A 12,846-nucleotide genomic window follows, 5' to 3' on the forward strand; every position below is an offset into this window, starting at 1 on the left:
ATGGCAACCACTGGAAGTGCTGTTAAACCACCGCCTGTATGTCCCGGGAAGCTGGTGTTAGTCTCTCCTGTCACAGGTCCCGACGAGAGCCCGGCAGCATGGAGAACCACTTTGAAAATGAGCTGCTTTAGCCAAACTCTCCGTTCATTTTCTCAACAAAATAGGTAACTCACAAGTTGTTGGAAGGCCGCTGATACGCTTCTTGATCCAATTCAGCTGTGGGTCATTTCTGCTTCACAAACTCTGAATTACCCAAGCTTACCAAACCCTTTTTCCTCCTTTCAGAGCTGGGGTATCCGTCGTATCAAGCTATTGCTTTTGCAGGAAGGAACTGGAAAACATTTTGCATGCAGCTTTCAGAATCCGCTTCGGCACTTTCAGCTCCTGATCCAAAATAAATTTTTATTTCCAAGTGGATTTTTCTGGACCATATCCAAGTTCTCCCAGGAATCCATTAAACATTCTTTTAGATCCTCTTAGCTTGGCTTTAGAGAATTGTTGTAGCTCTGGTTTCTGTACAGGACCGCCATGCGGATGGCCAACTTGCAAAACCCCTCTCTAGAGGAGAACACGCTCCTTACCTCCGAAAGCAGCCCTGATGAGGGGCCAAGTGGAAGCTGCCCTGAAGGGTTCGAAGTACTTCCCAAGGAAACGTATTTGTCATGGAGTCGAGGGCGGTACGATTTGTTGATTTACTGTACGTGACTCCCACTGCCTTCGAACAAGGTGCACAAGGAGCTCTAGAACTGCCACAACGGCCGTGAGCACACACAAGGAAAACCTCTGAGACTCCCTCCCAGCCAGCCCGAAAGTTTCTCCCTCTGCTGTGACACCACCAAAAAAAGCCAAAAGCATCAGATCAGCAGTTTTACCAGTTTGCTGCTTCTGCAGTACTACAAAGCAGATGCCTCGCCAACATCAGTCAGAGCAATGAGTTCCCCCTCCCCTCCCAACAGGTAGAAGAGAACAGACACTACGAAAAAAAAAAAAAACATTTTTTATTCAGTTGAAAAGAAGTCATTTACTCAATCACATTAACTATGCTAAAAATGATTTTTTCTGACTACACCAGCAGTTAAATATTTTCAGCACCAATTCAGGACACATTAGTGACATTTATCACAACAGGTCTATTTCGTAATGTAGAAGGACATACTAACTTCAGTAGCTGCTACTGGGAAAGGAGTAAGCAGAAGACTGCCCTTTCTTTCCAAATTCTTATCAGCGAAAGTAGCAACTTCTAGAAATAAATAACTGCCAAATTATCTCCCAAATCTTTAAATCGATCTTTTAAAAATAGAGTTAAAATAGATATCTTAATATGAGCTATCATAGATTTTATTTTTATGTGCTGAATACTCCAAAATGCGAGTAGTTGAGCAAGCATCCAGTACATAACTTTTTAAAATAGTTCTTCCCTCCCCACAATATCAACCCCCCCCCTTTTTTTTTTAATCCAAGTCATGCTGGTTAGATCCCTACCTATAGTGACTTCCCAGTAAACACCACGCTGTTGGATATCTCTAGGATATGCTACCATCCTAGGAGTGAAAGAAGTCAGTGAACCGGTGAAAAGCCACCGCCTCACACGAACAGAAAATTCATCCAGTCATTGGCTCGATCTCTTGGAGCATCAAACAAATCCTAAGCTTTTATTTTTAAAAGCTTTTGTGGTCTTCCTCTTGCTGGGCCAGTTCAGAAGGTCATCGCTGAAGGCAGAACTGATGAAGGCAAATAAACCAAAAAGCAGCAGATAGTAGTGTCTCTCTGTCCTTTTAAACAAATCAAGTCCGCACAAAACAAAAGGAGACAAGGTTAAAATGAAGTTTATTAGTTTTTTTGGTTTTTTTTTTAAGCTTTTTTTATATAAAACTGTTTGTGAAACAGCTATTTTATTCCCATGGCAGAGTGACCCCTGAAAGATGCACTAACCCCTTTCTTAAGGCCTTAATAAGAAAAAATTCAGAATTTGTTGTTGTTGTTCCTTAAACCCAAAACTTTACAATTACATAATTTACAAAACCAAAACAAACAAAAAACCCAAAACCATATAGTGTAGCCTGTTACACTGACATTCCCTCTTCCTTCTTTTGGAAAAGCAAAACGTAAAATAAAAAAAGGGCTAAGTGGATATTCTGAGCAGTTTGAAAGCACGCTGACTCCACCAACGTCCAGACTTCCTTTCCATTTCCCCAGCCTGGCAGGTAAACCACGTCTTCCACCTGCCTTCAGAGCTGAAGGCAGCCTCTGGGAAGGATTTGGGGGTGCATGCTGTTGCCACAGAGGACAGCTACTCCTTTCCCCAACATGGTACCGATGTTTCCACACGTACAAGGTTAAGTTTGTTTGCGTGATCTAAGCAAGCAGCAGCTAGCTCTTCCTTCGTGAGCCGCATGACCTAAGAGTCTTCAGATGTTTTTCAAGCTTCCACTGTTAATATATAGTGTTTCTTAAAACTCTAACCTCCCTACCCCACATACACAAAGTACAAACACCCCATCACCTGCATCCATCCAGGCCTTCCTCCCACACCCTACAATTTATCCTGTGATTTGTTTTCCTTTTAAAATTCAATTTCCTTGGATGTTGTGAGAAAGAAAGCAAGAGGAAGGGAGACAAATCCAGTCCGGAGTACTCCCAGTTCCACTGTTCTTTCCTGCAAAATGTAAGGCTCCGCAAGCCTTGCACTGATTTTGGATTTAATATTTAACTTTAGCTACGGATTTGTTTTTTAATTTATCTGGGTTTTCGTTAATTTTAATCAAAAAGCATCAAAAGGGATAGCGCACCTTTCATTTAAAACAAAGTCTTTCGAGACTAAAAAATAGATCTTTATATATATATATATTTATCCCTCCCTCTTTAGTTCCCCCCACCTGTTTCCTTTTTCCCCCTCCCCTTCCCACTGTCACTATGGAGATTGTGTCCATGGAAACAGCTGGTTCGGACTCCTTGGTCGGATTCGGTGATGCCATCGGTCTTGAGTGTGATGTAAGAATTGATGAAGGAAGTGCTGGCGTTGGCAGGCACGTCGAGAGGGGGCATGGCTGCACAGTGGGAGAGATTCCATTCAGTCACGAATGTCCACCGCTTTTTTTTTATCTCAACAGCCTAACCTGAAAAACAAAGCGACAGCAGTAGTATGTTGGAAAGCTTCGTGTCCTCCAGCACTCCCCCCGCGCTCGGCAGCCTGCTGCGCGTGGCAGCAACACCCAGATCTCTACGTTTGTGGCCTGAAAACGGATGCAAGCGCAACGGTGAGTGGTTCGTATAGGCAAATCCATGGAATGACGAGTTGGAATTTAACAGCCAGCAGAAAATGAATTAAAGCCTGGCTACGGAGGAGCCCAGAAGGGCCGAGCTGCCTGCACCCTGAACGAGGAGCTGCCTCCAGCAGCGAGAAAGGAGCTCGCTCAGCTCCTCTTCGGTCCCCAGTCTAACTATGGAAACTGGAAACAAAGGGGCCGAGCATGTTCAAATGTGATGACAGCTTTGGGAATGCCATGCTGTCCACGGGGACAAAGTAATATCCAAAGTAATATCCATTTGTGTTGCCTTTTTGACCTAACGGCCAGCCTACGGAAAGGCTACGCTCGCGATGCCTTTACAGGCACAGGTGGGAATGTCCGTGTGCTTGGCCTGCTCATTCTCCCTGTCCAGATGTTCTGAGGACACAAAATGAACTCCAGGAGTTCACTGCGTTGGTGGAGGTGTAGTTCAAAAGAGAAACTGCAGACCAAGTTAAAATTCCATTTCTCTAAGCCCCAGTTCTCATTCTTAATCTGCACAGCGGAGAAGCTTGAAATAATGTATTCCTTTCTTCCCTTCTCCCCAGCACAAGTGAGGCCCCGAAGCAATGTATTTATTTAGCAAGTTAACCCTTCGATGCAACTTGGATGAATCCCCCCACCAGCTACTGGGCTTGGGTAAAGAAAAACTCACCACGCAAGTGGCACGTATGGAAAGCAGCTACTGGCCTTGGAGGTGTGCCTGTGAGCAAGGCCACACCCACGATCACTCAGAGCAGGCAATTAAACTGCAGGAGTTCTTAGTGTGATGCAGAAGCCAGTGCCCCTCTGATTATCAGCACACCAGCTAGGTTACGTCGCAGCAAGCGTACCTCTTGGCTGCAAACATCCCCTCCTACGGGGGTGCCGGGCTACGAGCGACGAGCTGGGCAAGTACGTATGAAAACAGACGGGTAAGCCGCGGAGCTACAGCTCGAGAGGAAAGGAGAGAGGCTCCTAGGCAGTTCAGGCAGCTGACCTTTGTGGTACTCATTACTGTGCAACTGTGAGCCCGCACTGAAGCAGTGTCAAGGCCGCGTTGCTGTCTCTGGCTCCTGTACAAGTGCCGCTTGCCCATGCCTGGAATCAATCCAGAGCATTAGGCACTGGCTCCGGGAGAAAGCAGGCTCACCACACAGAGAGTCCTTCCCCGCTCCTGGACAAGATCCAGAGCACCAGACTCACTCTCACAGTCGCTCTCCAGAGCTGGAGTCGATCCAAATGTTCTGGAGGCAACTGGCTCGGGGAGAAAGAAGCAACAAACAGAGACAGAAGACACTGACTTGCCTGGATGCTAGCCAACACGCAGGATTTTTCCTAACTTGCCGGGCCGAGGAGCGAAGCGAGGCGAAACAGCCCAACAGCCCAACAGCCGACTGCCCCTGCTATCGTTACAGTAAGGCCTGCGAAACGGCAGCTGCTGTTCCACCAGGACAGTGGCAGAAGTCCTCTAAACTCAGTTAATTACCCCCATGATGCAGCAACCCTATTTTAAGAACGGGACCTTTTGGATTTGCGTGGTTTTTGTTTTTTGATACGAGGCCAGGCTGGACAGCTTCATCTCTAAAATATTCTCAGCCCCAAAGGAGGAGGCTAAACAGGACCTTCAGGTAAGAACCACCTGAGGCAAAAGTAGAATTGGGAAGGAATGATGTCTCCGAGAGATGCCTAGAGCACACAGCAAACATGGTGTTGAGATTCCGCAGCTTGCAAGGTCTTAAGCCAGTAAATTGCTGTTGTATAAAAATTAGTGCTGGGAAGTGATGCAGTAAACAGTGTTGCATAAAGGTCTCTGGGACATGCTAATAGTCACAAACTCCTTATTAAAACGCCTGCAAAAATCATCCCTGAGAAGACAATTCCTCATCTTTCTCTGGTGTTAAGCAGCTGTACCTAACGCACTGTAAGGCTACCACCCTGTTTAACATTATCAACCATACTGGCTTGTACACTTGAAGAGAAAAGCTTAAAAGAAGCCCAATGTCCTTTACCATAGAAGGAAAAAGTGACTCAAATAATGGACTTTGAAGTTTAATACTGTTTGCATGGTAACCGTTTTAACAACACTCCAGAACCAAGAACAAATACTGTTAAAAATAACATCACAGAAAACAGACCTAGGCCAACGCAGCAGTCACTCTACAAAGTTTTTACAGGAAACACTAGCTGTCTTCTGCACTACACTAAAAACCAGAATCCTCCAGTTCACCCCTCATCTTTCATAGAAAGCACCGTTAAAAGCTCTTCACAGTCACTTAGTTGGAGAAATGAGCAAGATTGTAAGGCAAAGGAGGTGCCTGGGAAGCAACAAAATGGTGTTGAGGGAAAGGGACCGTTGTGGTCAGCTCAGGCAGCAGACGTGAGAGAGCAACTTCAGCTGCACTGTTGCAAGAAAAAGAGAAGCAAATGCCTGCAGTAAGAAATGCACCTGAGCAATGAAGTCGGGAGACCTTACTGGGCTACAGTTAATGGGAAAATGTGCCAACAGGACCTAATTTGAAATCACTTAATTCGTTTAGACCTCCCTGTTGCCACCAAATGGCAATGAACTCGACGGAAAGGAAATAAGAAATCCCTACCCCATCATATTCCCCAGTGCTGATTCCCACCTCTGTGCTGCTCCCTCCTTGTGCCGGGGAACTCGCCCAGCCACACAGCACACCAGGTTAGGACCTGACCACATGGCAAAACGTAATTTCAGACAAATCAAGTTTCTGACCAGGTTCACACGTGGCTGTATGAACGTTTGGGCTAGTCAAAGGGGGAGGCAGGGAGTGGGGCTGGAGAGCACAACTGCTGCCTTCTGCAGCGCTGCTGACTTGCACTGACCATGGGCATCTACAGACTGCCCTCGATCCAGTGAAGGGACGTAAGGAATTAGAAGAAACTCCAGAAACTTGAATTCGTGGCCACTTGGGGATACAATTCCATCTTCTCTCATCCACATCTGTTTGCAAAATAAAGGAAAATGCTGGTCTGAAATGAATTTAATGGGCTCCTGGTGAGATTAATGCTCTTATCCCTGTATCTACATTTCCAGAAAATGGGAATCAAAATTGCAATGGTCTTGAACTCATCAGCATCATTAATTTTTCCTCACATACAAAATTTAAGAGACTTTGATGAACTTTTTTTAAAAACCAAACCAAGCCAGAACCAGGCAGTTGCCTGTGACTTCAGGAAAAAACCCTTCAAGTCCTTATGGGCATGATCAGGGCAATACGAAAGGAGATTTCTGCCACTGGTTTAGCTGGGGAGTAATCAAGCAGTTCCAACAGCTAACAAGCTTTGCCTCTCACCACTAAACAGAAGGAACTGCTGCAGAAATATAACAAAATTGAGGTCACTAGCCTCACACTGTGGTAGCAGGACAAAAAGGAAACAAAAATTAGTAATTACAGATTTTCTGCATGTACACAAGATCACCTTGTTATCTCATAGCAGCGGGGAAGAGCACTGCAGGTAAGGAGCCACAGGAGAAGGCAGGCGGAAACTGGAAACTCTCCCCAACTCACCTGTGCTTGCTTTTATTTCCATTCCCAGGAGTACACTTCCCCCCTCACCCCCGCTCCGACTGCTCTGTGCTGAGGCTGCCCTTCACCATCTTGTTCTGCAAGGAGGGAAGAGAGCAAGGAAGGAGGGGCTGACGAACCAGCAAGCCAAAAGGAGGAGGAAAAAGAAAACAAGGGAGAAAAGGAAGACAGGGGTAGGGAAAGTGAACATACAGAAAGTGAGAGAGAGAAAGAGAAGTCAGTATTGAAACCAGACACAGATTTTCAGACAGAGTTTTCCCTGTGACAAAAGCAGGCAATTTTGCAAAAGTAAAGAGGCTGGGATATGAAAGCCTGGTTAAGAAACACAGAATTTAACACAAAAAGGTAGAACAAACTTAGCAACATCACTTGTAACTAACCTGCAGATGGCTTAAGACAATCTAAGAGTGCAATGCCTCCAAAAGCCTCCCATCCCCTCTGTGCCCCCTTCTGCGCCTCTGCATCCTCATCAGCTCTCTTGCAGCAGCCCTCGCTGCGCTGCAGACACACAGCTGGCTGGGTCTGCGAGTGGAAGCTGAACCCTTCCGAAGATGATTAGTTTTCAGACAGCATTCTCCCCGTGATAAAAGCTGCTATTTTGCAAAAGTAGCACATTCAGGACATGGATGGTTGAAGCATCAATGCTGACAGAAGGAAATGGGAAAGCTCGCTGGGGAGCACAGGGAAAGGCAGGACCAGTCCCTCTGGACTTCCCTTGCTTCTGCCTCGAGTGTTAAGCGCAGTTAATGAGGCAAGGAGCACCTTTGCTCTCCAGGAGCCACTTATTATGATGAGGTGTATTTACTGACGTGAGGCATGGGCTAAAAAAGGGTAAGAAGCACTATACTGGGGGACTTACTGAGTGTCAGTGGATTTATGAAGTTAGCTCTTCCACCCATTAACTAAAGAACAGAGGAGTGAGACATTAGACAGCTACTAATTAGCTACTAATGCTAAACTGTTGCTACCTAACAGCCTGGTTTTAAATGGTCTAATCTAAAATCTCTTCTCCTTTCAGTTGCTCATGCTCGTAGCTTGCAGAAAAATGGGTATAATTCGTTTCCCAGTCATTCTAGAGCAATGGTTTTCAGCCTTTCTGTTCCAGCCTCCCCACTCCAGTGACTACAAGGGAAGGAGCGCGGCGATGCTATACTCTGCCCTGCAGAAGAACTTGCAGCAAACCAGTAATGACTAGTGAACCACAGAGCAAGGGCAGTCGCAAGCACACAACAAAAAGCCCTGCTTGACTGCAAACAAATGATTCATGTATTTACTAAGCAAAAGCCACCAAAGGTCAGTGTCAAAGGCTGTTGCTGTTGAATTTCTGTTTTTGAAGTAACACAGCAAGTGTGCAGTGGAATAGTTTTGAGTAAAATTCACAACTTTTATTGCCTCATGAAGTATTTTAATCAACTTATTTGGCAGTGTTCCCCCTCTCACACCCCCAAAATTACTTCAGAAATCATTGTGCCTCTTCAGCATCTGTTCCAAGAGGTTGGATTCCATAAAACGGTTGTTTCCTTTCATGGTTTGGGTACCATCAGAGTGAATCCTAATATACAGCAGTGCTGCCCCAAGCCAGCCATGAAAAACTTAAGAACTATCTTTCATTGTAATACTCCAGGCAGCGGGCAGCAAAAATAAAACAACCTTCATAGATGTAACCTTCTCATTCTCTTTAGGCAAGTATCCAAAACTGGGAAGAGGGTGGCACTTCTGGAGTTGCATTCCACGGTAAGGGGAGCTCACCCTTTCCCTTTTTGTTTGGCAAGAAGTGCAGGCTCATGCAACATTAATGCATCAGTTTAAGCTCGCTGTAAATTTTCAACATCTCCACAGTTTTACAGAGTAAGTGATTTTCTTTTGTATGATGGAAAGTAGGCCAGGTCTGGATCACAGACTCAATGCCCCCAGAATCTGCCAGTGCGTTTTAAATACATCTACATAAATGCATCATATTGTGGTGAAACATCTAGAAAGGAACATGAGACTAATTCTTGTGTGTTTACAAAAGACAGATTAAAGATAATCTGTGAAGACAAAAGACCACCAGATGTCAGTCTAATTCTAGGCAGAGAAGAGATCTGCAGACAAGAACTAAATGGAAACTAATCCCTGCTAGAGAGCAACAGAATTACTCCCTATTATCATTTATTCTTCCAGCATGTGCCATCCACGCTCTCACACAATTTATGTTGTACCCAACCGGCCACAAGAATAGCCATTTTCCTGGATACCCCAGAGCACTTAAAACCAGTGGACGGGAGGACATCCGCAGGCTCCTAGAGATGCAACCTCCCTTATGGACTGTGGACTGGGGGTAGTTTGGGGTGGGGGGCACGAGGGTGGATGGATACTCCCAGCCCTGTATCGCACTGCTAATATGCACAAGAGAGTATGTACTGTCTGTCTTGTCTCCTCTTTCCACCCAGAGCAATACAGTCCAGCTCCTAGCACCACGGTATTTGCAGGCTCCAGGGACATGCAGTTAAGCATGCCCAAGCCCTAGGCAGAAGCAGCACGCTGAATCCATCCATCACCAAAGCCAGGAAACAGCAAGGGGTCTTTTGGAGAGCCAAGGATCTACAGAAGAGCTGAACGTGTATTGTAGGCTGAATGGTAGGACTTGGCTTCGTTACTGCCATTTTACTAGGACAAGGTGTTTCAGGTTCATGACTACAGCGGTTCACAGCTTTTCCATGAGCTACTTTTCTTTTTGCATCCTCAGTAAATCCATTAAAAAAAAAACACACCACAGTTTACAATGCAGCACTTGAACAGAGGCAGTGAGCAGTGTACTGATTCTATCACAGAAGACAGGAAATGAAGCTGGGTTTTCTAAAGAGTCATCAAGGATCTAAAGAACAACTGAGCAGATACAGCAAAAACTTCATTTATCTTCTTAAACTCTCCGTATTCTTCTCAAGTCGATGTTTGCCCCCAGAATATACCACAAGCACACATCACAGAAGAATTCATCTAAAAGCATCTCTGACTACAGATGTTATCCGGGTATGAAATTACTAAAGCAAATTTAGATACCAGAAGAGGGCAGCAAAAAAGCAGGTCTAATACAGGAGAAGACTCTTACCTTGTGCTTGGGGCACCTCACTGAGAAATTCTCTTCGTTTAGTAAACAATCTAGGGGAGGAGAAGACAGCAGTTTATTACATTTTTAATAAAAAAACAACTTGAATAATACATCATGTGTTAATCTTGCTTCTCAGGTATACATTTTTATTTTAAACATTTTTTAGGAATACTGTCTTAATAGCAGGTTTGTTCCTGCCACCCCCAAAGTTTTAGCAAATAAAATTCCTAAACGCCCCAAGTGACAATGTCACCTGGATGACCAAGCCAAGCCCAAGCATCCCCAGTCTCCCTACTCCTCTGTATCACAGAGAGGAATCAGAACAGCAAGTCTACACGTCCTGTACCCCAACCCCCTTCACCTACTCCAGCCTTCCTTGCAACAGCACAAGGAAGACAGGCACCTTCATCTGATCTGAACAGACGATCCCTGCTTTATACTTGATAGGAAAATCATTGCCTTTCATCCTTACCCCAGGGCCCTGCCAACATCAGGGCAGAAGGGGTGTGTGTCTCTAGGCATGGGTGTATTTGACAGTTTATTTGCAATCCCAAATCCTGGTGATCAGTTTACACTCTGACCCTATGCCTGGTAGTCAGGTCACTCATGCTGCACTTGGATCTGCTTCCACGATTCCTGTACGTGAAGCTTCTATGATCTATGAAATAGCTTAATTAATGATTTAAACCTATTCCGGAAAGGGGGCACCTACACAGAAGCACCTGTTTAGGAAGGAATTACACAGTACGGTAGCCCATGGAGCATTTCTTCACGGGCAGTGGCAGTGCAGGTGTTGCCTCCCCTCTCACCCTCCTGCTCAGACGGTATCTCCAAGAGCTGCAGGGGCAGCAGCAGTGCCCGCAGCAGCAGCACTGCTCAGTGTCCGACTCTGCCTCCCACCCTGCGGCTTCCAGGTTGCCTGTACTTCACCCTCACAGCCAAGTCAAGGAGCAGCAGCACCCCGCTGAGGAAATTCAGCTGCCTTCCCTGGGCACCCTGAATGGCAGGGGCACCTCTTAACTCGCCCAGACTTCTCACATTGTTTTTTGCAGTCGCCTCGCAAACCAAAGGCAGGCTGACCTGACAGCATGAGAATTCAGCAAGGTGCTTACAGCCGCCCGTCTTCTCCAACCTACCCAAAGAGCTAGCAAGGAAAGAAGCGCAATGGTAAATAAAACGTGCTAATTTAAAACGCTCTTAAGTATGTAGCATAACCAGCGCTACCTGCTGTTTCAATCTGCTGGAAGAGTTTAGCGGACAGCAGGAGACTGCAACTAAAGCTTGAGGGAAAAGCTTTCTAGACACCCAAGCTTTGGCAGAGCATCTCGCCGCTATGAAATGCTTATGTTTCAACATGAGTGCCTCTGGCCTGAATCAAAGGGAAACAGCATGCACTGGGCTAAGTTACTTGAGAGATTTTAGCAAGGAAGAGTGAAACCTTAATCCTGCCATGGATAACGATTTCAAATGCGGTATTAGCAAGTAACAGAAGTAAAATAAATTGCTGTCTTGTTTTAAGGGCAGCAATCATACATTTAGACTACATCCTGAATTATCACTGCATAATACAGCAATAATCAAAAATATACAGAGCAGTGATCAAAAATATAAACAGTGTGTTAGGATAGCCATTTTTTTTATTTCTTGGAAATTCAACATGGGCAGTGAATGCACTTCTCCATCTTGTGCATCAGAAAGGAACGAGGATTGTACAAGGATCAGGAATAAGAGTCAGACACCTTGCACCTCATGCCTGATCTGACTATGGAGCTCTATTTCTTACAGTGTCTGGCATTTTTGTTGCAACAACTAATAGAGGACCTAATTAATGACAATTTTTTGTTTCTCTTAGGGGACAACTGTGAAAAATAGCTCACTAGAAAACTGACTGAATAACTGAGGCAGCAGAACTCGTTCATCATTACCAAGATGGCCTGGATTTCAGTTAGCAAGTATTTTATATCACAGATTACAATTCACCATGAAGTCATCAGACACATCGCTATGATCAGCTCGTTGTGGCAGAAAGGGAAAAAGAACTGAGGCTCATCCTTGTTTGTACAGATTTTTCTCCATAAAGTAGTCAGGGAAAACCTAAAACATTTTTAATAGAAGTATTTTTTCTTCTGCAAGCTTCACACTTTGTCTCACCCTCTGTGTTCTCCTTGTTACTCATCTTTAACAATACTTGTGAAGACACAGGATTTCTGCTCTCTGAAAATTCGTTTTATTTTGCTGCTAGTCTTTTCCTAATTTACTATAAAAAAAAAAAATATGTGTTCCTGATCCTCCCTACCATAGATGCTGTGGGGGTAAGCGTGCCGCAACAGTCCGGATCTGACTCCAGGTGGGGAGGAAGAAGCAGAGGGAGCAGATACAAAATTTCAGAAAACAAAGATCTTGTTTCCATGGAGACATCCCTAGGACTAAGTTATCTTGAGATATCACAGGCTCTTCATAAATTTGGACAGACGCAAGCCAAACACAGACAACGTTAACCGCAGCCATTTCCATATAAAAATTATTTAAGTGGCACCACTCATCTCAGTTTTTATGCAAATGGCTAGCAGGAGTCCTCTTGCACAGAAGCACACCCTATATTGCCAAAGATTATTTTCTATGAAAGGAGATTAAAAGGAAGGCTGAATCGGGATATACACAAGCATCCATATGTACAAACGGGAGGCTTACGGAGCCGCACGCCTCGCATAGCAGCCCGTTAGCAGCAGCGGCACAAGGCCTGGCTCCTCACCAGGGCCAGCGCCAAGCCAGAGCCCAGGTCGTGCCGCAGGGCCCGGCTCCAGCACCTCAAGGAGCTGAAGCAATTGGAGGTATTTCACCAAAAATATACTGCCTTTCAGATGGGGAACAGTTGCTGTCAGGATACTAGCTTCTAAGCCACAGGAATGCAAAGGTAAAGACACATTTCGGCTCA

General features: G+C 45.2%; 1 protein-coding gene across 3 annotated transcripts in view; it reads right to left on the minus strand.

Annotated features, from left to right (window-relative positions):
• Positions 1-981: 981 nt before the first annotated feature.
• Positions 982-12,846, minus strand: part of TCF20 (transcription factor 20) — a 59,339-nt gene continuing 47,474 nt past the window's right edge. The window contains exons 4-6 of one of the 3 annotated variants that reach the window (XM_035335220.1): positions 9,912-9,961; positions 6,803-6,897; positions 982-3,116 (exon numbers count right to left, since the gene is read on the minus strand). In XM_035335220.1, the coding sequence (XP_035191111.1) occupies positions 6,847-6,897; positions 9,912-9,961 (101 nt within the window). In that variant the 3' untranslated portion in view covers positions 982-3,116; positions 6,803-6,846. Of the gene's footprint in view, positions 3,117-6,802; positions 6,931-9,911; positions 9,962-12,846 lie in introns of all 3 variants that reach the window. The other 2 variants (XM_035335210.1, XM_035335228.1) reach the window with 2 other exon arrangements.

Source organism: Oxyura jamaicensis, chromosome 1 (genome assembly GCF_011077185.1).
Source record: "Oxyura jamaicensis isolate SHBP4307 breed ruddy duck chromosome 1, BPBGC_Ojam_1.0, whole genome shotgun sequence".
In the NCBI taxonomy this organism is placed as follows: Eukaryota; Metazoa; Chordata; class Aves; order Anseriformes; family Anatidae; genus Oxyura; species Oxyura jamaicensis.